The following is a 26,075-nucleotide window of genomic DNA, read 5'->3' as shown; positions in this document are numbered from 1 at the left end:
CTTTGGGAACTGGAGACACAAGACCTAATTTTTGAAGGCCTGGCCCAGCTACAGGTGAGTGTGATGGAGCTGGGTAGGGCTGGGAGATCCAATAGGCCTGATGGCTCTTGGTCCAGCAAACCACAGCGCTGCCTTTCCCAGGGCTGGAAAGGAGCTCGACATCCAAATTCATTTCTCAGAGCAGCTCATTGATCCCTTTTTCACCACGCACAGTCCTGCACCTCCCTCCCTGGCCCGGACTGGTCCCATGTTTGCAGAGCAGTAAGAAACCAGCTCGAATACTGCAGCCCTGCGCACCGCAGGGTACAAGCACACCACGGCCAGAGGATGCTGTGCACGGCTGGTCAGCAGCTGCCTCCACGTGCTGCAGCAGCCTAAGCTGTGCTGCAAGGCCGGGCAGTGCTCTGCCAGGGAGCGCACACGGATGGGAAGGCACGGGGGGACTTGGCCTGCTGTGGACTAACACTCCACTTCAGCAAAAAGGAGTTTGTGATGGCTGTGGGGCACCAGTGCCCCATCTATTGAAGGGCCCCCATCACCGGCACTGCTTCCACGACCCGATGAGTCCTGGATGGTTTTCCCTCTGACGGGGAGCTCTCAGCCCTGGCGCTGGGCCTGAGCAGCTGGCAGTGGTCCCTGACTGCTAGGCATGACTATCTCTGGCCCACCCTGCTCTCCCGTGAACCTGGACAGAACGTGCTCACCAGGGCCATGAGCTTCAGCCCCTCCAGGAGTTTGCAGTTCCTGTTCTTCAGGCGATGTGCCTCGTCAATGACCACGCAGCGCCACTGAATCTTCTTCAGCTCCGGGCAGTCGGCAAGGATCATCTCAAAGGTGGTGATAACCACCTGGAACTTGAAGATCCCAGGGAGAGGGTTACCCTAGGGAGACATAAACCATACACAGCGCTTGACTCCTGCAGGGTGGCAGGACGCTGTCAGACATCCTGTCAACATATCAGTGTTAACATCTGGCTCCTAGCTGGGATTTCCCCAGATTCATCTCTCTCAAGCAGCAGTCAGGTTCCTGCAAGCCTCCTCGCTGGCTGCAGGCTGCGTCTGTCCAAACCAGACACTGCTTCAGGGCAGGCAAACAGGCGTGGACAAGAATTGCGGCTGGGGCTCTGCTGCATTTTCCCCTTTCTGCATGAGTTGGGCCTGTTCTTCACTCACACGCAGTGCACCCTGAGCCCATGCCAGCAAAGGGGTCCTAAAAGACCACCCTTCCCTCTCCAGATGAACCACAAGCTCCACATGCAGCTCAGTCCTTCCCAAGTAAAGGAAGCCAGGGCTGGGGGACACATCCTAGGAGTGTTGTGCGTGTCAGTCACCTGGGTGTCCCTGTACACCATCTCGTACTGCTGGATCATCTGCCGGCTGATCTGGCTGCCGTGGTACACGATGGCATTCATCTCTGTCCAGGTGCGGAACTCCCTCTCCCAGTTGGTGATGGTGGAGAGAGGTGCGATGATGAGGAAGGGGCCATGGATCCCCATCAGGAATATTTCTGAGAGGAAGGTGATTGACTGGATTGTCTTCCCCAGCCCCATCTCGTCAGCCAGGATGCAGTTCTTCCTGCAGGGATGGACAGGGGCAGGTGAACGTGGCTCTCAGGGACAGGAACCACCCTGCCACCATCTCCTCGAAGGGACATCAGGCACATCACCTCCTCCCACACCTCTCTGACCCTACAGCGTGGAGGGTGGGGGGACACTGGCACAGTGGCCAAACCAGTCTGGGTAAGCCAGACCATCCAATTTCTTGCAAGATGATGGACTCAAAGTTTGTGTGAAAGACGCTGTCCTTTGGGTGCACGCTAGCCAGTGAAAGATGCATCTGATGGGCTGCTGCAGCTGAGAACATGCATATTCCTGCACTCCTGCCACAGGAATGGGTCACCAGTAGCCTGGCCAACACAAAAATCAGGTGTATCTTGGACCCACATCTAAACCCTACTGTCTCCAAGACCCATCAGCATTTACCAGGGAGAAACATTCCTAAAGACTCAGTTGCAAAGCTAAACCAAACACAATTTTTCAGGCAGCTGCCTGCCAGCTCGAGCACTGGCAGGTCTCAGCGGCTGCTCTGTCAGGCCCGTTTGTCAGCTCTGCTCCCCCAGCTCTGCTGCTCCCATGACCACACACACTGGGGCCAGCAGGACTCCCCCTGGGAGCACAGGGCTCCAGCCCCTCCTCACCTGTTATACCAGTTAAAGAGCAGCCAGTTCATTCCCTCCAGCTGATACTCCCGCAGCTGGTTGCTGTTCTTATACTCCCGGGACTTCTCCAGTTTCTGCCAGGACTCAGATGCCGGGCGCTCCTAAGAGGAGAGAGCAGGAGCAAGGTCCATGGAGAGGAAGAGGCTAACGCGCAAGTGAGGCCAGACCCTGCTTCTGGGGCTGCGCATCAGGACAACACTTCAGAACAGTCATTGACAGCTGATTTACAGCAAGGTCTTGGCCTCCAGATCCCACCCTCAGATCCTGCTAACTAACCCATCTGGAGGGGAGGATATGGGGTTTGCACTGCAGCAGCAGGGACAAGAAGGTCAGCACTGCTGGACCTCGGCAAGACAGAGACAGTCCCCACCTGCCCAGGGCAGTGAGCTGCCAGCCGGGTACGTTACCTCTGGGTACGTTACCATGTGCTTGGTTTCTGGGGGGATTTGGAGGGCTTCAAACTCTTTAATCTTCCCTGGGTCGACATCCTCCTCCAGCTCCCAGGTGCTCTCCTCGTAGGGCAGCGAGCACCACTTCACCAGGTAATGAGTCACCTCCTGCAGTGCGGAGAGATGGGCTCAGAGACAGCGCAGGGCTCACAGCCGCTCAGCCCCAGTATGCGGGTGCAGCCTGCGACTGCGAGCGAGTCACAGGGATGGTCAGCAGCCCTCCATTTACCCCCAGGGACGGGGCTGAGGCCGTGCAAGGCTGGGAAGGCCTCGGGGTGCTCAGAGATGACACGCAATGCACGTCATGGGCCTGAGCCTCTTGCCAAGCCTCCCTCCCTCCACGGGGCAAGCGAGCAATGGAGCCACTCACCTCCCCGGTGTCAGGGTCTTTCGTGTGAGCCACCTCCAGAATTCGATCTACCTCCACGTAGTCCGGGTTGAACAAATCCTCATCAGGCTGCGACGGCAAAGAGTAAAAAGAGAGGTAAGTTCAAGGTGATTCCAGGGTTAAACAGATGGCAGGCACGAGTAAACAGCTGCGGGACATCTGTCCCCAGGATGCTGCTAGCTGTGCACAGCACACCAAGTGCCCTGGACGCAGGTACATGACATCTGTCTCTGGGCAGGGAGGACACAGGAGCCCTGCAGAAGGCAAAACTCTTGCTTTAGAGTGGCCACAGGCTCTACGCTGCCCTTGCTGGGAGGCAGGAATGGCCTCTCCAGCCCATCTGCCCCCAAGGTACAAAGCCCTGAGCTGTATGCTCCAGCTCACGTGCAGCACCCAGAGCTGTGACTGCCACGGCACAAAGCCACACATCAAACCCGATGAATTCCACTCCTGTGCAAGGGACGACACCTTGTTCTGTCTCTGCCTCTCTCTCTCCCCACCTTCAGCTCAGCAGCCACCAGCAGCAACCACTGATGGGGCCAGGGCTTGTCCTCCTGCCAGGAACACCTGGGGAGGAGCAGGCTTTAGACTAGCCATGGTCCTCGGAGAGACACGTCTAGGGCTTGGGAAGGAGAAAAAACAGGCTTCTATGTTCACAGCTCCCTGAGCCCCAGTTAGTCACAGAGCTTTTGCTCCTTGCTAGATTGTTAGTGGTACAGTGTGTTCCAACACATGCTTTTTCTTTGCATCCTGGGAAAGACCCCAAACAGACTCAGGAGTGAGAAATTTGACACACACCCCCAGCTTTCCAACTACATCCATGGAGAAATGTTCATAGCCTACTGGCCTGATTTACACTTGTAAGGGACAGTTTGAGGAGATCCAACAACTATCTCCAGAGCAGCAAGATAAATTACAGAACACCTTTCATATTAAACAAGATTAATCTGCTTATAGAGCAGAGCAGGCAGGAGCTGCCCTAAGCCCAAGTATTTATAGCTCACTCTCTCCCACAGCATCTCTGCTCCACATGAAAGCACCTCCAGCACCACATGCTGCCCTCCCTCCCTTTGAGCAACGTTTTCAGGGTTGGTGGTGCCTGGCAAGTGCCATTTGTCACCCTGCCCGTACCTCTGCCAGTGACACCATGGGTGTTCAGAGCCCTGTCGTGGCCCCTTGGCTCCAGCACCCCCACCCTCGTGTCCTGCCCCTGGTTCAAACCAGCCTGGAAGCTTGAGGTGCCACGCTGCTGCCTGGGCATGGCCATAGTGTCAGCGAGGGGGCACGGGCAGGGCCTGGGCGGCACCCTGGGATCACTGAGCCACAGCAGAGCTGAGGCAGGGCAGGCACAGCCACACAGTGAGCCCTGCCTCCTCACCCCCAGCCCTGAATTTTGGCGCTGGAGCCAGTCTCCAGGGCAGCACTCGGCTCTTGGTCTGCTCAGGACCACACCAAGCCCAGGCGTGCCAGGGTCGGGCACAGCTGTTTGCTGTGCTCCTCTCTCACCTCTGTGAAAATATGCTTCATCTGAGCCTGCTTGTTCCGAAAGCGCTTTATCTTCTGGGAGATCCTGGGGTCCTTCTCCAGCTCCTCCAGAGTTGCCCACTTACAGTGGAGGTAGGAGCTGCAGAGGGAAAAAAAAAATCAACAAAAGGTGACCAGAGAGGCCTTTGGGCCCAACCCCATCCGCCACGCAGACCAGCAGGGATCTCCCAGCGACCCAGGAACACCCAGCCTACGCCTCGCCCTGTGAAACCCCGAACCGGAGGAAGCCATGGCCAGGTCTGAGTGCAGCGGCTTTCCTGCTGCCCACCGCCGGGGCTGACTCAGCAGGACAGGGGCAGCAAGACAGCGATGCTGGGGCTGCAGCTGGGGCTGGGACAGAGGTGGGAGTGCACAGCCCTCGCTCCTACACGCACAGGGCCCGCTGCCGTGGCACAGAGAACCACAATGGCGCACGTACAAGTTCCTGTACTTAACGTAGAACTCCTCCATCTCAAACGCCAGGCCTCCGGGATGAGCCTGAAACCAAGGGAAGGAGAGTTAGTGACAGTCAGAGCCTGTGCAGAAACCGGGGGGCATCCTCTGTGGCCTGGGCACAGACAGGCGACCCCTGCCCGGCCACAGGCTCCAGGCAGGTTGAGCCCCACGGACAGCGAGGATGGCCAGGCACTCGGCATGCTGCCTGCCCCAGAGGCTCAGTGGCCCTGGGGAACGTGGTGTGAGACCCCCCTGTGAGCACATGGGACTCAAACACCTCCTGGGCATCAGCCCAGGCCTGACTCCTCTCCAGAGGCTTTCTGGTGCCCAGGGCAGGGGAGGCACCATGTTGATCCCCAACCCAGAAAGGTACCAGTCCAGGCATACCCCAGCAGCACCCTGCGAAGAGCGAGTGCAAGGAATGGCACAGCAGCACCAACTGCTGCTACGTCTCCTGTCCCTGCTGCACAAGGCAGCAAGGTCCCGTCTCCTCTGCCCAGGAACCTCTAGCCCCACTGACATCTTTGCACTCACCTCCTTCTGCACCATCCTGGAGGCAAGGATCTTCTCGATGATATTGGCATCATCCTCAGGAGGCTCCTGGGGACAGGAGAGCAGAGCGCTGTTTTCCCGGCTCATCGTGCGGCTCAGCCTCTGGCACCCTCCCAGCACAGCGGCCGCTTGCTCCTCTCCCAGCCCACCAGCCAGAGCCAGCACAGTGGGAGCCGGGAGAGCTGTGCTTGGGGAACCCTTGCTGGGTGCGAGGGTGCAGGTGCTGCATGCCCAGCTACACCAGCCCTCCGCCTGCACTCCCTGGGCCAGCAAGGCCACAGCACCGTCGTGTTTAGCTGTGCTGGTCCTTCCAACTAGACGAGGGCAGCCAGAGAGGGTGGCAAGTCTCCCAGAAAAGAGGAGGCAGCATGGGCACTTCTGCCCCAAAACTCAAGGAAGGAAATGCACCTGAACGTGCACATCTCCTGCTCCTAGCCACTCTCCATGCCAGATCTCTGACTTGCCTTGGCATTTATACAACCCTACAGTGCTGGATGGCCCCAAGGGCCACAGCAGAGCAGGGCTGTCGGGCCCTGCCACAGGCATCCTCCGTGGCTACCACCTGCCCATGGCCACAGGACACGGGCAACAGCACCTCAGCCCACCGCTGTCCATGCAACTCTTCCCAGCAGGCTCAATGTGCCACCTCCTTCCCCCTGCAGGCTTCGACTCTGCCATAAGGAAATCACCCCACGAGGCCGTAGAGACCTTCTGCTGCCACCCATGGGCTCTCCCACCCCACTCCCTCACGCTGAGCACATGAACTTTGCTGGAGGTGGCCCAACACTGTCCTGCTTCCAGCTCTGAGACAGCAAGCACAGGGCAAGGGGGAGAGCGTCAAGGGTCTCCCAGCCACGTGCTGTGGCAGGACCAGCCCCACCAAATGCCAAGGGACAAGAGAGCCGGGCTTGTGCCTGTCTGCGCTGTAGCAGGAGACGCACAGAAAGATTAAGGGGAGAGGACTGACTGCAAAAATGTGGAGCTTGCTTGAGCATTAGAAATATCAGTTCCGCCCTGGCTGGGAGATGGTACAGAAGCAGGAGGAAGAGCAAAGTGCAGAGCAGAAAGGAGGAGGAGGACCCTTCATCTCCTTCAGACAGAGGCAGAGTCTGGTCCAAGGCAAAGCAGCCCTGTGATGTCCCTTTGCAGACTAGAAGGACCCCTCCGAGAAAGGCACGGGGCAGGCTGGGAAGGGACAGAGAGCCAGGGCATCCCACACCACGCACCCAAAAGGGTCTGGGAAACCCAAGGCGGTGCCCAGGGCTGCAGCACCGCTCCCTGTCCCAGCCCTCAGCCAACCTCCTGCCTCGGCACCCCCCTGCAGTGGGGGGCAGGATGCTGGACCCAGCACTGCAACACAGCGAGCAGGGCAACAGCAGCTCTCTCCGGGCCCCTCAGCTCCAGTCCTGTGGCCCAGAGGGGGATTTCTGCCCTATTTGGGGAGCTCTGCCCCACGCCAGGGTAATGCGGGTGAGGGGAGCATGCAGAGATGCTCCCGCTGCGGTCACTGCGCAGTACCCGTTTCCCCATGCCCAGCCACCCACCCTGGCACTGCTCGCTCCAGCCTGACCCTGGCCACAAAGGGTTTGTGTGAAGACGTCCAAGGGCACAGTGCTGCCATCGCAGTCACCTCCAGTGCCCCGTGGCTGGGAGCTCCCACACTGACCTGCAGCCCAGCCGGCTAACACAGGTCCGTGGCTCATCGCTGGCAGTCTGTGGGCTACTGGAGGAGCCCTGCACCACCCCAGAGAGCTGCTGAGGAATGTGGCCAGGATCCAAAGCTGCAAGTTGAGGCCATGGGGAGAGCAGTCCTGAGGCCTCAGCACTCCCACCTTGCCCTGCCGAATCAGTCCCGACCCTGGGAGCAGCCACGGCCAGGCCCGGCCAAGCCTGTTGGCAGGAGCCCAGAGCAGCCACTCAGCTGAGAGCCTTGCTGCCATCAGACACCAGCCTTAATAATTCATCTAGAGCAGGACAAATTGAGGTGGAAGTCCAGGACTAAGAGGAGAGCAGGGTGGCAGCACGGACACATGCCAAAGGCAACCCATTCCCACCTGCTGTTAGGAAAATTTCACTTGGAGAGATTGCTGCCAGGAGCCCAGCTGGGACACGGCCCCGGGCAGCAGCTGAAGCAGCACCGGCAGCACCTCCCGTGGGGGTGCGGCTGCGCAGGGACCATCAGGCCAGGTCTTACTTACTGGCTTAACAACAGAGCTAACACCTACACCAAAGGCTTGCGAAGAGGGGACTAGAGAGGGACTAGGGAACACTATGAAAACAATCAGTGATCATCATTAATACCTGTCAGCAGCCAGAGAGAGGGAATGAGCTGCGGGATCCAACACGCAGACCAGCAGGAAGGAGCTGTCAGCACCCACCAGGAGCCAGCACTGACCAGTGGGTAGAGGAGGAGGCAGGGCAGCGAGGCCCGAACTGCAGCAACACTGGCTGGTCCCCACCACGCTGCCCAGATCCCTGCCACACTGCCCAGCAGATCAGCTTGGCTGGCAGGTGTCAGGCTGGGCATGTCTGTGCTCTGAGGCACTGGTGGAGAGCAGCAATGTGGGCAGAAAACGATGACCCAGCAGCTAGAAAGCCCTCAGCTAGCAGAGCCAAAATAATAGACTAACCTCCTGGACAGGAGCTACAGAGACAGGAGCTACAGGTGGGCATGGCAATGGGTGGGTCATGCCTTCACGGACACATCCGGCTACATGACATGTTCCAGAGGCCTTAGTCTCCAAGCAGGAGGGGGACAGTTGGACCTGCACGCCTCTTGCCCATCTCTCTGTGCACTCACAGTCCCTGGAAAGCCAGCCTGTGCCCTCCCAGACAGGCACACCCTCACCCTATCCTTGTGCTGGGATCCCCCACTTCCTCGAACCCCAGCACTGACACCCTTGGGACACCCTGTGGGAGGTGGGAGGCCCCATTACCCCAGTCCCACATCCAGCCCTACCTCTGCCTGCCATGCCAGAGTAGAGGCAGAGAGCGCAGAGGTTCGCCCAGCTCCCAGCACAGCTATTGTCTCGCCATCATCATCCACCACCTTGAAATCCAGGTCCTCGTTGTACTTCCTCCTCTTCACTTGCCTTCCTGAGCGGCGTTTCTGTGCATGGGATGAAAAATGCAGTCATGGGGGAGCCAGCTAGACCAAGGACCTCCTCCTTGCTTGAACAGAGGAGGGAAAGCTCTAGGGCTGCCTGATGCCCAGCCCAACCCTGCCCCAGTGGGGTGGAGGTGGTGGGAAGAACAGGCAGCCCTTGGAGGTAAACCCATCACCGCAGTGCCGGGGTCTCCATCAACGACCCACACAGCCCCGAGACCTGAAGCAGAGGAGCCCTGCGGAGACACGCGCAGCTCCCCAGCCCTGCGGGGCCAACCTGCATCCCCGCACTGTGCCGGCAAAGGGGAGCTGCCAGGAGCCATGGAGGAGAGGGAAACTCAAGGCTGAGGGACGTGCAGCGCCCAGGGCAGCAGCGTGCGCCCAACCCAGTGCCACCAGCTGACTTTAAGCAGTGTGGCTGGCAGACCCCGGACCCGCAGGGGAGCTGATAGCTGATAGCTCCCCTGTGGGTCCAGGGTCTGCCAGCCACGCTGCTGAAAGTGCTCTCTGATCGCCTCACGCCAGGGCCCAGCTCTTTTCCCACTCAGAGGCAGTCGGGATTTTCCCCATCGACAGCCAGCCGAGGGCTTTGCACATACCTGGCTGTCAGCCGACTCTGCAGACTCCTCTGGGCTCTGCACGGATGGGCTCAGGAGATCCTGATCCAAATCCAAACTGTCCACTGGTATTTCATTTTTCCTCTTCCCTTTCTTCTTCTTCTCCACAGGGGTGTCCTTGCTGCCAAGACAGACCGACAGTTAGATCTTGTCCTAGGGATCCCGGGGGAGAGCCAGCAGGCACCCACACAGGGCTCTGCTCCCACTGGACCACTCAGAGGCAGCTCCAGGCTCCCAGAGCCTCCCCCAGCACTGGGGATCCCAGTCGGTGATGCTCATTAATCACCATCAAGTGTTTCTCCATCCAATTCCAGCACACCGGGATGAAAGGGTCCACCTGCCCCAGCCTGGTGTGGGACAGAAAGGGACCGGGGGCTCCCACCAGCCAAGGGAACAGCCCTACAGGGGCTGTGGGAGGTGGGGTGCAGCTCATGGCCAGCCCTCACTGCTCCTTCGGCATGGGGAGCCCAGATGCGTGAGGTCAGGATACTCCGGATAGTGGCTCAGGCATGGTGATGAGCTGGGAGGAACAAGACCAACCTCTTCCTTCCAGGCAGGGTGACCATGAAGTCTCCACAGTGAAGGCAGGTCCTGCACCACAGCTGAGAGAACGAGACAGGGACCTGTGTCCACTGCGGGTGCAAGGAGCATCTCCCCATCACCAACCCCAGCAGGCCAGGACAACAAGGTGCCCGCTCCGAGCAGAGCACTCACAAACACGTCCTGTACTGACAAAAGTCAGGAATACGGTTCAGCAGCTCCAGAGGCAACCTGTGTCCTGGCACCCTGGACACAAACCTTCTAGCCCAGTCTGAGAAGCACCGGCAGTCCCACTGGCCTCCTCCCGCACCCCGCACCCACCACAACCTGCCTGCGCAAGGGAAAGTGCCTAGGAAGCACCAGGGTAAGAAACAACTGCTCCCAACATGCCCATCCATCCTTGCCCTCTGCAAGGAACACTGTTAAGGGAAAGATTTGAAAGAGCTGGTGCCTGTCCCTGGCTGAGCAACGTCCCCTTCCTCACCCACAGCCCCACCATCCACCCCCTCCACATCCCAGACCTGCACAGCGGCAGAGGAGCAGTTAGTTTCAAAGCCGTGTCGAGATTTTACCCCCGTTTCATGAGAAAAATCACTGCTTGCCTGGGACCGGCAAAAACCAAGCAGTTAAAAATCCACTGTTCAGGCCAAAAATGCCCTGGCCGTGCACCCGCGCTTCAATTAGAGGCACTGAAAATGCACTGCGAGCGCTGCTTCCACCCGAGCAATAACTCCCAAGATATTGATTTGTAAGTCACAATTAACAACTGCTTCATTCATGAAACAGTAGTTGGCTATGATTAGAAATAATTTAGAAGAAATTACGCCACCATTATCTGCCACTTAGAGGACTCCCAGCAATCACTTCACCCGCACAGAGTGCTTACCCTGCCTGCCGCTCGCCTCTCCCTCCCTGCGCTGCCAGGGGCCCCCAGCCCACCTCTCCGTCTCTGTCCCGGGCGGTGGGCAGAGGGACACACAGCCCTGCTCCCTGCAGAGCTTCCACCTTGACACCCGTAGGTGGATTTGCTGGTGGCTGACCCAGAGGCCGAGGCAACAGTCTGAGAAGAGGCTCCAAGAGGGGCTGCGGAGAGGGGGGAAGCTGCACGGAGAACCCATGGGCTGGACTTTCCAAGAAGCAGGGGTGGACCTAGGATCTCCTGGAAGGTACAGGTGAGCAGGAGGAAGCACCACAGGCCCAGGCTCCACTGGGATGGGGCATCAGGAAAGCACAGAGCTTTGTAGCACTCCCAAGCTCCCACACATGGTTTCTTCTGGCTGCATGACATGTTATGGAGTTGTATTAACTGATCTTTTCTACATGAAGTGACCTCTTCCCCAAGGCCCTGCACGCTGGCCCCCAGCACAGCAAGCAGATCCCCCTTCACCCCCCTCCTGGTACCCCCAGCCCCTGCCGTGCCTTTGCAGGAGGGACCAGGGTCTCCAGCTCTGCAGCTGGGCTTACTCCACCACAATCCGCATGTCTAGCAGCGTGACCTGCCCACCAGCCACCCATGGCAGGTCACACTGTCATGGGCTGCTTCAGCACCCTGTGAAGGCACTGCTGGCAGCCAAGGGACCTGCCAGGGGGGCACAAGCTCCTGCACAAGAGCCATGAGTGCCTCCAGGAGCCCAAGCCTCCACGGTCTGCTCTTCCCCAGGTTTCCCCTGCTTTGGTCTGGTACCAAAGGTCCCACCGCAGGGGTGGACCTCTGTGAACTGCCCACACGGCAGTTTCTTGCTGGTGGAGCAGAGGTGTCATTAGGAAAAGCTGCTAGCTGCATCCCTCATCCCAGGATCCTCCTCGGTGCCCAATGCTGCCTTTACACGGGCTTCATCCTTCCCTTCCTTGCCTGCAGCCCCTCTCCTTCCCTCTCCACCTCCAGCCGCCCTGCTGCAGCCCTCCTCGGGGCCTTGAGGAGCCCTCCCCTCACCCTCCCAGCTCTGTCCGCTTGATCTGTCCATCCCCATCTACTCTGCTCACCAGCCCACAATGACATAGGGGCTTGGCTTCCTCTCCTGCAGAGCCCCAGCTCAAGGAAGACCAGAAGTGACAGCGCTGCACAGCTCAGGGACCCACCGGGGACACGGCGCCGAGCTCTCGCCGTGCTGAGCTCCCCGCCAGCCAGCTCTGCTGCCCCAACACCTTCTTCTGTTCACCACCAGCCCACGCCAATGGCACTAACGGCCACCCTGGCACTGGCTCCGCAGCCCTGGCCTCTCCGGGATCCGGCTGCCAGCGAGCTCCAAAGGAGCAGGGCTGTGGAAGAGCCGGGACTTAGTCCTCGCCCTGCACACATGTCCTGTGGTCAGCCACGGCAGGACGGAGTGGGCAGATCCCATGCCCCATTCTGGTGACCGTTTCCACCAAAGTGCCCTGGAGAAGCTCTGCTAAACTGGTGTTTTCTAACAAAGAAAGGGCTTGGTGAAAAATTCCCAGCTGGCTCCTGTATTAATCCCATTTACAGTAGAAATATATTCATCGTATGGATTATTTTCAGTACACAAGGAGGACCCAGCTCCAATCAATTGGCCTGCTTTGTACAGGACTCTCCAAAAACACTTATTCTCACCAGTCCATGACAGTAAACCAAATGACACTGGTGCTGTTGAGACCTGCTCTGCTATCCGCACACATTCCCAATTAAAAAGAAATCAGAGCTAAGAAATCAGAGCTTCTGGCCAATCAGCCTGTTAATTAAAAGGATGAGGAATTACCGGAGGCGGTGGCGTTGGGCCGTGCAGTACAAGGGCATCCTCGGGCCTCCCCCCACTGCCGGCCGTGGCTGCCAGCACAGCTCCGCAGCTGCGAGGGAGGGACAGGTCCTGCTTCCCGGGAGGGAGGGGAGACGGCATGTGCCCCACCATCCTCCCAAACCTGAGCCAAGGGGAGGCTGGCTGCCAGCCCCCAGGCGTGCGGGGACACTCGCTTGCACTGACAGCCTAGGGTCAGGTTTGTATCAATCACCCACCCTGTGCCCGGACCCCAAAACAAGTACGGCAGGCCCTCTGCCATGCAGCACCTCGCTGTCCGGGTGAGACACCTCCCTACGGTCCCTCTGCCCCAAGGACACTTGGCACAAAGGCCAGGCCAAGGAGAGGCCAAGACTCTTTGGTCTTCTGCTGGATCTGGGGTCTCACAGGCCTCATCCCCAAAAGGGCATCCACCCGTCCTATCTCTGCGTGGCCAGAGAGCTCCTCCTGGCCCCGGGCTGGCACGTCCAGCCTTCAGCACGGGGAGCCTGCGCGCCCTGCAATGTAGTGGCCCAGCGGCTCTTTCTGCCGAAGCTCCTGCAAGCCCACAGCCCCATCCACACCAGGCACAGAGACAAGGTCACACCACCACCCACCTGCTCTTCCTGGGTCTTGCTCTGGTGGCAGGCTCCGAGCTGTTCTTCTTGTCTTTAGGCTCCTTGGGGGCTTTGGGTTCCCGAGGTTTCCGGGGCTTCTTGGCCACCTCCCTCTGTTTGGGCTCCTTCGGTTTCTTGGGCTCCTTAGCCTTTTTAGGCTCTTTTGGTTCTTTAGGCTCTCTCCTCCTCTTTGGTTTCACCTCCACAGCTGCTTTTTCTCCCCCTTCCTGCTCTCCCAGATCCTTTTTCTTCCGTTTCTTCTTCACCCCCGTGCCCCCGCCCCCACTGTCCTGCATCCCATTCTGGGTGCTCGTCCGCTTCTGGGGAGCCCCGTCGGGCTCCTCCTCTGGGCACTGGCACTGGCCGCCCGTGTCCGTGTCCGCCACTGTCACCTGGTGGGGCACCTCGTCCTGCTCCTCGCTGCTGGCAAAGGGGTCCTGAGCCTTGCACTCCCAGGCATCCGACATTGGGGAGCAGCTCAGCGCTTTTAAGCTTGGCGGCTGCAGAGAGAACAGAAAGACAGTGTGTGAAGCAAATGCCACGTACAGAAATAGCAGGGGGGACGCTCTCATCACGCGGGTGCAGCGTGAGCAACGTCCCTCAGTGTATGGGGGACTATGGCTAATGGCTACCACATGCAGATGCAGCTCAAAGGTGAGGACCCCCCCCCCCCCTTCCCTGCCCGATGGAAGCTGACGGGTTAGAGAGGCCTTTCGGTTCCCCACCAGCCCACGTAGGTCCAGATCAGAGGCAGCTGGCCCCTCTGCTGTGCCCCCAAGCACAGTCCTGCCTTTGGTCACACACTCCACACCCCACTCTGCAGGCCACCTCTGTCCATTGCCCAGAGCCAGGCATTGTCCCGGCAGGGCGGGGAGAGGGAATTAAGGATGCCTTGCAGCCTCCAGCTACAAGAAGCAGGCCCCCAGGTCACTGGGGGCAGAGCTCCGGGCAGAAGGGGGTGGTTAGACCGGCACCTTTCCCGGGAACTGCTGGGCACCGGGGCTGCCTCCAGCCCAGCAGAGCGGAGCTGCTCTTCCTGCTCCGGCTCTTCCTTCACTTCCTGTGAACTTTCCAGCACTGGACACTGAAAGGAATTCAGCTGCCTCCCCAGCACGCTCCACCACGGCAGGCCCAGCCAGAAAACAGCATGAAAAGAAGTATCTGTGATAAGGAGCCCAGGCTCATGAGCACCAACCCCGGCTCCTTGAAAGCAGCCTGGGCCGGCATGGCTGGCAGGTGACAGCCTGAGGAAGGGAGCTGTGGATGACAATTTGCCACGGGAACCAGAAACATCCCTTGCAGCAGCTGCCAGAGGGGGAGAGAGCAAGGGATGCACAAAGGGTCAGTAGAAGCGTAACTGAGTGCAGCAAGGATGGGGAAAGTAACGTTGGGCTTCGCTTCAGCTGCTTTGCCCATTAGTTCCCATCCCAGCACCCCAGCACGGGCAGCGCCTGGCCCTGCCTGCGCACTCAGCCAGCACACTGCACCCTCCTCTCTCTGCCCTGTGTTTGGGGGGCCCCGGAGAGCAGCTGGGAACACAGCCAGCACCGATCCGTCCTGGTACTGCTGAGAGCCCGCTGGGCGCCCAGGCAGGTCTCTGCCCACTGCCCTGGCAGGACAGGCAGTCTGAGTGGCTCCTCCAGCCCTGGAGTGGGACAGCAAACCCCACAGCCCTCACAGGACATGGCAAACTTTTCGCCCACAGCCACCTGCTTAACTGCTCCTTTCAATGCACAGCTCGGCCACAACCAGAGCGAAGCTGCGGCCACCCCCGGCCTGGCTCACTGCCGCGGGGCTGGCAGGTCAGCACCAGACCAGGCCCAGCAGCGTGACTGTCCTGCAGACAGGGTTTGGTGGCTGTCCCATGAGACAAGGCCCATCCCACCAGCCTGGAGGTGGCACCTCCTCCAAGGGAAGCCATGGGGTGGCAGGCAAGTGGCCTGGGAAGCGCTCCGCAGCGGCGTGCCTGCGGGGACGGTACAGTGCTTGCCCCGGCACCCTGCACCTATGGCTGCCCCAGGCCAGGGGTGCTGGTTCCTTCACAAGCTGCTTCCCTGGTGCTGAGGTGCCAGTGCCTCTGGCAGCAATGCCCTGGCTCTGCAGACCCCCAGCGCATCCGGCTCTGCAGATACCCCAGAGCTGTGGGAGAATGTAAACATTTACATCCTGTGGGCTAAAGACTAGAGCCTGTTCGGGCTGCTCTAGGCACGGGGCACTCTGTACACTCGGATTTCTGATTTGGATTAGGTGGCAGCATTAAATGAAACAGGCTGCAAAGTGGAAAAGACCCTGATGCCCCTGCAGCCACCTGTGAGCGGGGTGCCAGCATGTCTGGCATCAGCTGGGCAGGCTGCACCGGCACCTCTGCCCGCATGCGGCCACCTCCTGCACTCTGCCCTGGCCCCTCCTGCCGGTCTGCTCCAGCGGCTTGGGACGGGGCAGAGCAGCCATCCCGTCACACAGACAAGCCATCAAGATGCACCCAAGCAGTTAAGGGGAACCTATTCTGGGCCAGGAGAAAAGCAGCACTGTAGGTGCTGCCACTGAGCAACAGGATCAGTCCCAGCCTTTGCATTCCTGATCTTGCAAGCTGGGGATCAGCTGGAACAATTTACTGGATTAGCTACAAAGCTCACAGACCCCCAAGAGCCTGGATCTCCTTTTGCTTCTGCGCTGAACAGCAGCCAAGTGCAGATACCAGACGGAAAGCAAATCTTCAGCATCCTTGCACAGCAGGAGGGTGAACTACTCCTTCCCAGCCACAGCTTGTAGCCCTGAGTCTCGCAAGGGGTTGTCTGCCTCCAGGCAGACCACCCAACCAGCAACAACAAGTCTGGAGATCGCAAGTCTGGTGCGGTCCAAGAGCAGGCGATGTCACCTGCCCTGCCGGAGAGGGATTCCCTGGCTCAACCACAGCCCTGGACCAGAAATGGGCTGGGAGCAGCGCTGAGCACCTGGCACAGCTCTGTCCCTGACAGCCTGTGCCTGGGGGAGCTGAGCGGCGCTGGCCAGGCATGGGGATGTGGGTCCCTCTCGTTGCATGCATCAGCAATTCCCAGCAAACTAGCTGGAGTAGGGAGTGCTGAAACTGGCTCATGATTTCCACCACTGCACTCCAGCCAAGTGGTCCAAAGCTCCCCCCTACCCCATCTGCTGTCTGCATCTGCAGCTCCAACCCAGGCTACGGAGCCCAGGCAGGTCCCGCTCGCCACTGGCACGGCCGCTGCCCGCAGGAGCCTCAGGCCTCCCCGCATGAGATGTGCTGATAAAGCTGTCAGGAGAGCAGGCCTCAAATCGTGACCTACTTTGTGGGGTCTGCCTCGTGCTTGCGTTGTGCTGCTTAGGCAAATTCGAAAGGGCATTTCGGTGATTGCTGATGAAGATATCCCAGCCTGCCACAAGCCCCGTTGTAACACAAAGTTGAATCTTTATAGAAACAACCACGAGCTGTCAGAAGGTCTGTGAAAATGCAAGCAATCCCTCTGCTCCTCCTGCATCACCTCTCGGATGCCAACAGCCCCTCCAGTCTCTAGGCAAGCCCATCACGGTGGGAGCACAGACGTGTCCACCCCAGCACACCAGCCCCCAGGTCCAGCAGTGCCAGCACTTTGCCATGGGGCACCCTGCGGGCATCAGACGTGACAGCCTGCTGTGTCTGGGAAGCAGTGTTGGTACCAGGCAGCAGCACTTGCCTCCAGCTGGAGCAGCCAGAAGCTTCTGGCACAGGTCAGGCCATGAAAGGGCCATCAAACCCCAGCCTGTGGGACCGAGCAGCTCATGGCCAGGGCTTGCACGGGCAGCAGAAGCACAGAGGTGCAGGGAAACCGGGGTCCTCCACACCTTGTGGGCAAGGTACTGCCAGCCCCAGAAACCCTTCTGAACCTATGGCTGCTTGGTTTGTCTTGAGGGGAAAAGGTTCCATGACATGCTGCTACAAGTCCATGGCAAGCTGCTGCCGAGTACAAATTTGCAGTCAGAGCTTGGCGCACTGCTGTGAGCCAGGGAATGGGCTTTTCCTACTTCCCCTTGATGAGGTTCAGTTTATCCTGGCTTCTTGTCAACAGGAAAAGCCTGAGAAAGCAGTGCCAGCATTATCTGTGCTCCTGTGTGGCTTCAAAGCACACTCGCAGCTTGCCTGCGGCAGCTCGGCCAGTCCCTTGCAGCAGGCAGGAGCCCACCATCCCCGTGCAACTGGCGCTGGAGCATCAGCTGCTGCCCCTGTGCTGCAGGGAACCACCACCTCTGCTTCCAAATGGCGAGGAGCTGAAGGACTCGTGTCACACTGATGGGGACACAGCACCGTGGGGAGCACTGCAGCAGCGGCAACCTCCAGGCTGAGTGGCCTGAGACACACGTCTCCACGAGCCATCAGGCTGCCCACGGCTTTGCCTGGGCTACTGGCCACCATGTCTGCAGCAATAGCCAGCAGTGACACACTGCCACGTTCCGACTCCCTTCGCAAGGGAGAAACACATCCAGCTTCAGGAGCCTAAACCTGGCAAATTGCAGCTCCAGGACACTTGCTGCAGCAGGTGGGCAAGGTGGGCTACCCTTGGCTGCTCTGGACTAGCCAAGGGCTGCTCTAGACCAGTGCTCTGGCCCCGAGGGGGTCAGGAGAGGGGCAGGGCAGGCGGTGCGCTCTGCCTCCCCATCCGCCCAGGCTGACTGTGGCTCGGGAGCTCCAGCGGCAGGACTGCACCCAGACCGTGGTAGCTAACAGCTGCATGAACCCACCTGTAACCATGGGCACCAAAGCGCCCGGTGGCTTTCAGTACTACAAACTGGTATGGTATTACCCATTAATTTTGTTTAAATCGTGCTGCCCTCCTAAGTGGCTTCTAGTTCTCAAGGTGTGGGAGTATGATTTCCTTGTCACCCGCTCTGTGCCATTCACCGTTTTGCCATTCTCCATCACATCCTTCCCCTGCAGAGCTCTCCTGGCCCAACTAAGCTAGAGGTGACAAGTCACCATCACCTCGCAGGCAGGCTGGGCCAGCTCTTGGACCATCTGCCTTATCCTTCTCTGCATCCCTTGTAACCCCACCAGCTTTAGAGTGGCAGTGGGAAAGCACGCAGTATCGGAGAGATACCACACAGCAGCAGGAGGGTTTCTGCTCTGTTCCTTCTCCCTTTCCGAACGGCTGAATGTGCCTCTGGGACAGCCTGCAGGCAGATGCCAAACCCTCTGCCAGTGTTCTACAGTCTCCTCCAGGAGAGGGGACAGCCCCGAGTGAAGATACATGCGTGGCTGGTTCCCTCATATGCATTAACCTGGAACATCTTAAGACTTTTCTTCAACTTTTCAGACTCCATTTCCTTTTCAGCACCTCAGACGATTGCAGGAATCAGCTGGCGCCTTCTCCCCTGCTCCATGCTGTGAAAGCAGAGCCATTTTTCCTGTACTTTGCTTCCTATTCTTTAATCAGTCACTAATTCACAGAAAGACCTCTTACCAGGACAATACTTAACTTCTTTAAAAGCATTTGGTGAGAAACTTTCTCAGCAGTTGTTTGGGAGCCCATGAGCACTGTACCAGCCCAGACCAATCTCCCCCCACTGCGACCTGTCTATCTTTAAAATCCCCAGCAGATTGCAAGGACTAACTTTGCTTTACAAAAGCCACACTGACTATTCACCAGTGTAGTATTTTCATAGATAAAGTGTCTATTATAGTTCCCAATGGTTTACTCAATACCCAAGTAAACCTATTGGCCTTTAATTTCACATTTGCTACAACTCCCCTTCCATGGACGTGGCCCCGATGGGTGATGTACCCTAACGCTATTTATTAGCAATTCCCACCATATCATCATGCTCCTTTACAATTCTAGAGTAAATACCATCAAAGCCTGGTGGCTTGTGTTACTTTTCTCAAAAATGTCTTTATCAAACCCTAGAATTTAAGGGCAACTCTCCGATGTGTCCGGCATCAGGGATGGCTCTGGGTTGGGAGTCAACACCCCATTTCCATGAACACTCACTTGACACTTCAATTGCTTATTTACCCTGTGATTCCTCTTAAAAGCTTTTTAGTCCTGAGATATTTGGGGAAAAAAATTATTATTAGACTCTGTGTCCTTAGCAAGTGGCTCCTAAAAATCTTTTTAGTCCTGCCTTGTTACAAGTTTACTTTTAAATTCCCAGAATATGTGTCCTTTTTCTTACTACAACTTTTTTTAGCTAAAGAAAAACATCATTTTACATGGAACAGCCTCTTCTACATGTCCTCTTACATGCCTGTTTTTGTTTTTTCTGGGGTATTTTGGAGGGGGGGGAAGTAAAGACGATGACTTCCAGGTTCTGGTGGGTGATGCCCATCTCTGAACTTCTGGTACCATACCCAAGCAGCCTCCATACGCCCCGTACACTTTTCATCATTAGAGCTGTGCCTTTGCACACTCCCTCTCAACTGGCATGTTTTTGGTGACGATTGGAATGATTTTATATTTTCAGAATACACTTTTATGTAATGTCTGTACATTTTTCTTATTCCCAGAGGAATCTTCTGTAAATTACATTTCATACAGGAAAGCAAGTCCCTCAGCAGGAGCTGGAGCATGAAGTCTTGTCCCATGCGTCTAACTACTGTCAAAGAGAAGGTCAGGGGAAAAAAAAAAAAATGTTTAAAACCTCCCCAGAGAGCCGTAAAGGCTAACAGAGAGCACTTATAATTGCATGACCCCATTGGAGGGCAAAGCCAAGGTTAGGGTGGGCCTTAATGGTGTGCTTCCTTAACTTAAAATTCTTTCATTTCATTTACAGTCCCATTTTGACTCAACTTCCCAGTTTTTATTCAGGACTTAGGGGAAAACACCACCAGGAGATGCGAGGCAAAGTGCCTCCTGCCCCTGGTCCTCGACGTGCTCCCTGCCCTCTCCCCGCTGCTGAGCCTGTGAGACGCACCAGCCGCCCCGGCCCTCTCCAAGCCCTCCAGCAAAGACCGGAGCTGGGTTTGCAGGGACCTGAAGGAACAGTTCACAAACTCCACTTAGCACGTGTGCAGGGAGCTTAGGAGCAGTGAAGTTCAGCAGCATTTTCCCCACGACCAGCCCGGGGCCAGTGGGACTGCCCATGGTTTGAGCCGGGTCCAAAACCCTCGCCCTGCCTGTGCCAGGTGCCTGCAAAGAGAACAGCGGAGAGGAGGAACGAGGAGGAACAGCAACTGCAAAGAGAAGGTGGGGACAGGGAAAGGGCAGCGAGGACAGGATGACACTAGGACATTATGGGATAAGAGTCCTACGGAGCAAGTGAGAGTGGAGAAGAGCAGGCAGCTCTGGGTGAAGATGAGAGAAAACTGGGCCCAAGCACCCGGGAGAGGAACAGCAGAAGGGTCAGGCTTGGCTGGATGGGGCAGAAGATCCAGCAGCCAGTGCCCAGCCAGGAGGGAACCATCACACACCCAGAGCCCGCTCCCTCCACGGCCTGCGAGACCACCTCACCTTCCCTGCCTCCAGCACTCCGGGGCTCCCACCCCATGGCCGGGCAGCCCGGAATCACCTTCTGCCCGTAAAGGTGGTGCCGATTACAGTTTACGCGCTTGCCACGCGATGCCCGGAAAGGCAGGAGCAGAGAGAGGCTGCCCTGGGGCCAAGTGACAGAAGTCACAGGCCAGCACTGCTGGGAGGTGTGATGGGGACGAAGCGGATCACTCCTGCTCCATACCCAAACCCTGCGGCACCACAGGAGTTTGGGGGTGGGAAGGGGAAAGGAGCAACAGCCTGATGTCCACCCCACTGCCCACTCTGCACCTCAGGGCCCTGCCCCGAGCCCTGCAGGCTTTCCCCCCAGCCAAGAGCATAGCGTTCCCAGCCTCAGGGTCTGAACGGCAGCTCCATCCTGCGAAGAGGCCATGGCTGAGCCCTTCTAATGGTCATCACCAGAGCAAAGCCCGCTCCCCTGGCTAGCAGCCTCAGGCGACATCCACACAACGCAATCTTGCCGGGCAGCGGGACCAGAGCCAGCAGCAGCGGCTGTGCCACATGCCATCTTGCACACAAGTGCCAGCACCACTCCACTGCCATTTGCTGCAGGCTGGGTCTGGCCTTCCTATAGACCTCCAGGAGCAGCTGGACACCTCTGCGGAAGCCCTGCATTTAGGTCTAGGGCACGGCCCAAACCCCGCAGAGATCCTATATGTGGGGTGTCCCTGACTGCAGGGGTCATCAAAGGTTTCCATGCTCTTTAGACAGAGGCCAGGGGCTGCCCAGCACCCCAGCTGCTCAGTTCCCCCCCACGGCACTGACCGAAGCCACCAGCCAGGCTGGCCCCGCGCCAGCAGCCCAAGATGGGCACCACCACACAGCTCTGCCTCCCCGAGATGGTCCCGCTGGCACGACCGGCCCAATCTGCGCTGCCGGTTGCAGAGCCCCACGACAGGAGCAGAAAATGCAGCTTGTTCCACACACAGCGTTTTAGCAGGCTGTTGAGCCACCCTCTCCAGCAGCTGCAATCCCCACCGGTGGTGTGCACAGCATGGGCTGTTGTATTCTTGTCACTGGGTGTCCACACCCCTCATTTCCAGCTCTTAATGCAATGCAGCAGAAGCTAAAAATACACAAGTGCCACCCTCCGTCATGTCTCCGAGCAGGCTCTGCAGTCGCCATGGGATGTGCGTGACGGAGGTGGGGCCTGGCTCCATTCCCGAGACACTCTGCCAAGACACAGCCCTCAACAACTACAGCCAGGACCGAGCTATAGTCCTGCGACTGAGCCAGCCCCGGCAGCGGGCACGTGTGTCCCCATCGCCCTGGCGCAGGGCACGGCGGGGGCAGAGGGCAACGCTGCTGCCCTGGGCTGGCCAGGCTGTCCTCACTGCTTAGTCCTCCCTGCAAGGGCGGGAAGGCAGGGAAAGAGCATGGAAAGAGGAGAGCCTGCGCAGCAGCACGCTGCCAGAGCGGCAGCATGGCGAGGAGCCCTCGGGACCACGGGGGAGGACCAGGACCAGCACTCCTGGCTGCGGGTGGAGGAGCAGGGCACCCTGGCAGCTCCCCGCACTCCTTCCCTTCCTTACCGGAGCAGGTGCCCACACGCTGCTCGGCAGAGCAAAACTCCTCCACGCACCCAGCACGGAGGGTCATCGTACCTGACAGTCTGAGAGCCACAAGTGCCCTCAGGCCAGGGAGCCCCTGTTCCCCTGCACCAGCTCCCACCACTGTCAGGACTCCGCTCCAGCCCCGGGAACTCTAGGAACAGCCCTTGGCAGCATTTGCAGTAGGTGAGACATCAAAGCTCACGTTTCACTTAGACCCATAAAATTCAGGAAAAACCTTAATTTTATGCAGTCAGTGCTTGAAGCAAAGGCAAGCAGAGCTCCCTCAGATACTCCCGGGGCCCGCATGCCCTGATGCATCCTCACTGTGATGTGGGCTGTTCCCCACTGCCTCACCACGCCACTGGCCACACACCACTGGGGATCAGACCATTCCCACTGCCTCCAAGCCCAGGCTGTAAAGTCAGAAGAGCCCTCCAGGAGAAGACAGGAGCTAAGGGGTCACAGGGCTTCCCATCCTCTCCTTCTCCAAGAGGCAAGCAATGGTGCTCTGCTCTTACAGTCTGTGCGGGATGGGAGCAATTCCACGGCTGTAGAATAAAGAGATTTACAGGCACTGTGGGGTAACTGCATTTATTTTAAGTTCAATATTTCTCAGGTTATTCAACAAGTCAGAACTTGGCAGAAATAAGCAGGAGTAGAAGACCCTTCAGTGCCCAGGACACAAACAGCAGAGGCAGCCCAGGGAATGACGGTGCTGCTGAAGCCCTCAAAGAAAATCCATCGCTTGTCATTGCTCCCTGTGGTAGCTAGGCACCCCTGTCCCACCTCCACCAGCAGACAAGGTGCCCTGGCATGAAGCCTTGTAAGTCACGAGGGAAGTGACAGGTTTCACGAGTTAGTCACAGCTTGGTGACAAATCCACCAGATTTTCATGCATTACTAAGGAAGAAGAGTCGTGCAAACACAGACCCTGCCTGCGCTAACAACAGCCCCTCATCTGGTGCACCAGTTGGCAGTGCCCTGCACGCCAAGCCATCCCAGTCGGTGCAGGAAGGGTGGCACCGCTGCGGGGGGCACCAAGGGGGCATAAAGAGGAGCTCCTCCCAGGACAGCCTGCTGCAAGACTTCAGCTCTCCAGCCCAGGATTTGTAATCCACTGGCACGGGACGTGGGCAGGACAAGGTGCTTGCTCAGGGCAGCCATGGACTTGGGAAAGGAGAGAGCACATCCACAACCCATTCCCCAAAGGAAGCTGAAAGCTCTCCTGCCATCCCTCACCAAAATGAAGGGTGTCAGCACTTTGCCAGCCTTTGTATCCACGGGCCTGAACCTACACCCACATGACAACCAAGATGGAGCTTCTGCAGGTGAGAGGCTGGCAGGGAGACACATATGGAAGCGCGTGGCCCTTGAGAGCCCTGGGAACCACGCGAGCATCTCACCTTCTCCAGAGAGACTGCTCAACGGCCTTTTGAAGGCAACAGCCCTCCTCGGTGCCATGAGGAGTCTGTTTACAAGGTCTGAGAGCTCCTGGGTGCAGGTGTCCAGGGGGATGTGGAATGGCACCTCTTGCTAGTTTTGCCTCCAACGCCGCTCAGCAGGCTCTGCAGAGCATGGCAGGGAGCCACCCACCTCGGGGAGTGGCCCCCACCTCTACCACATCAACCAGGAACCCAGAGTACCCCCAGGACCCTGCTTGGCCAGGCTTTCTTCCAAACACTGAACTCACAGCAGCATTCCTGACTGCTGCCCAGACCCTCCTGGGGACACCCCAGCACAGCCCTTGCAGAGCTGGTGACTGCCGGAACGCTGAAGCCCACTCCGTGACATGCTGCACAGATCGTCCTACACTGCTCAGGAGATGAGCAGCTCGATCCCTACCCCCCCTCGCTCACACTGGCATGCCTTTATCTCCCAGACTTTATCTGCAGGGGCAGTTACCCAAAACACTGGCAGCTGAGCCCTCTCAAATCTCCAAACGCTGGGGGAGGATGGTTTTGCTGTGCTTAAAACCCACGTCATTTCAGTAATGCCATTTCCAGAGCAGCCAAACCTGCTACATTAGTCCAACGGAGTGGTGGGCATTTCTTACCTGGGCTTCGCTACCAGAGGAGGGAGATGACTCACCCGTGCCCCAAAGCGCCCTGCTCTCCTCCAGGCCTTCCCCCTGCCCCGGCAGGAGTGATCCAGCAGTGCTGGCATGCAAGACCTGCTGTGCTCCCCTCCTCCTCACCTTCAGGCTGGCTCTGCTTCTTCACAGAATCTTTAGGACACACAGATAAACCCACTACTTCCTACAGTATCGGTGCTCTGTGTTCGCTCCTATATCCGCAGCGTTTGGCTTGCTGCAAGCTCTAACAGCACGCTCGCCTCTCCCAAACCCTTCCCTCCCTTCCTCCTCCCCATTAACCTGCCATGACGGCACGTTCTGCAGCTGCCCTGAACAGCACGAAGACGCTGCTTCAGAGCTGGCTGGAAATGGCACCAGCTCATGCTCTCCAACAGATTTATCCCTTAGCTCAGTGTTCAATTTAATGGTTTCCCATTAAAAGCAGCACAGACACAAATCAGCTCCGGGTGGACCGGTTTGTTTTATACCTCCAGCCATATTTCACCCCGGCAGGCAGAGCGAGTCTCCATGCATGTAACAGGTCCTCTCCCCTTATCACAGCGCCGATGGTCAGGTTCTTCCTCTGCACACGGTTAATACAAAGACCACTGGCTCATAAATCTCCTCCGGGAGCAGCAGGTAGTTATGATCCGATGCGGCAATTCAGAAATGGCAGCTTGGTGGGATGGGATTATTTCTGAGCAAGGGAAGAGTCCCTGGCCAAGCTCTCACAGCCCCGCAGATGTCATCTTCCCCAACCTGCCCAGTCGTGTTAGTCCTGGAGCATCATGTTATGAGCAGTAATCACAGCAAACATGCAGTTTTGTAATATATATGTGATGAGATTCAAACAAGAACCAATACCAGGGACTTTGAGGGAAAAGAAGGATTGCTCCTCCACAGGGAACAGAAGCAAATCAAGCACATTTCCATTGCTGAAGATAAACCCCACCTTGTTCAACTGCCCACATCAGACTCATCAGCTCTAGGCTGCAGCTCAGGTCAAATTTCAGCGCACTGAGCTGCAGCCCTGTCTGGAAATGCAAGGGCCCCCCCCTCCCCGCCCCGGTCCCCTTCCCACCACACCGACAATTCACACACAGGACATGGTTCCCAGGCCTTGCCAGCTGAGTTGGGAGAAGGAGAGAGGGTCACAAACCTGCTTTTCTTTTTTCTGTATTTTCATTATCATCAAATCTGGGATGAATGTTATTTCTGCAAGACACAACACAAAAAAAAATTTCACAATAAAGAGACTGGTGAACCTGAGGTACTCCATCCTTCCACATCACCCCTCCAAGAGGCCGAGCCAACCCCACTGCTGCTCAGAGCAACAGAGCTGCAAGAGTGAAACGCTCTCAGGGACAAGCTTGGGGACATCCACTCTGCTGAGCCACGGCAAGGAGCCCGACCGCACATCTCCCCGCAGCTCGGTGCTACCTGAACCTTGCTGGGCAAGACCAACCTTGCAGTCACAGTCCCAGCATGAAGTGGCGCATCCAGGGCTAGTGGAGACACACTCCACCTCCCCAGAGCCCCAAACCCACCCCGGGCACCCCAAGAGATATGTAGGATGCTGCCAACCCCACAGCAGCAGCGGGAAGCAGTAAACAAACCAGCCTCTGCCAAGCAGCCATGACAGCAGTAAGAGCCGTGGAGAGGATGCAGGAGCTTGAGGTGGGCTGTGAGTCCGACTGTCAAGGAAGAGCTGCTAGGGGGATGAGGGGAAAGCAAGGAGGGGAAGAGCCATGCTGGCAGACACCATCTCCCCAGCA

At 57.9% G+C, this 26,075-nt stretch overlaps 1 protein-coding gene across 4 annotated transcripts in view; it reads right to left on the bottom strand.

Moving 5' to 3' along the window:
• The window catches only part of CHD6 (chromodomain helicase DNA binding protein 6), a 90,808-nt gene that overhangs the window by 33,500 nt on the left and 31,233 nt on the right, over positions 1 to 26,075 (bottom strand). For 2 of the 4 annotated variants that reach the window (XM_054845816.1, XM_054845813.1), the window contains exons 2-13: positions 25,460 to 25,515; positions 13,199 to 13,698; positions 9,292 to 9,430; positions 8,546 to 8,695; positions 5,569 to 5,634; positions 5,018 to 5,076; positions 4,561 to 4,678; positions 3,037 to 3,123; positions 2,625 to 2,774; positions 2,197 to 2,318; positions 1,331 to 1,574; positions 705 to 881 (exon numbers count right to left, since the gene is read on the bottom strand). In XM_054845816.1, the coding sequence (XP_054701791.1) occupies positions 705 to 881; positions 1,331 to 1,574; positions 2,197 to 2,318; positions 2,625 to 2,774; positions 3,037 to 3,123; positions 4,561 to 4,678; positions 5,018 to 5,076; positions 5,569 to 5,634; positions 8,546 to 8,695; positions 9,292 to 9,430; positions 13,199 to 13,698; positions 25,460 to 25,492 (1,845 nt within the window). In that variant the 5' untranslated portion in view covers positions 25,493 to 25,515. Of the gene's footprint in view, positions 1 to 704; positions 882 to 1,330; positions 1,575 to 2,196; positions 2,319 to 2,624; positions 2,775 to 3,036; positions 3,124 to 4,560; positions 4,679 to 5,017; positions 5,077 to 5,568; positions 5,635 to 8,545; positions 8,696 to 9,291; positions 9,431 to 13,198; positions 13,699 to 24,788; positions 24,884 to 25,459; positions 25,516 to 26,075 lie in introns of all 4 variants that reach the window. The other 2 variants (XM_054845814.1, XM_054845817.1) reach the window with 2 other exon arrangements.

This window comes from Grus americana, chromosome 17, assembly GCF_028858705.1.
Source record: "Grus americana isolate bGruAme1 chromosome 17, bGruAme1.mat, whole genome shotgun sequence".
Classification (NCBI taxonomy): domain Eukaryota; kingdom Metazoa; phylum Chordata; class Aves; order Gruiformes; family Gruidae; genus Grus; species Grus americana.
This window is presented reverse-complemented; position numbering and strand designations above follow the sequence as displayed.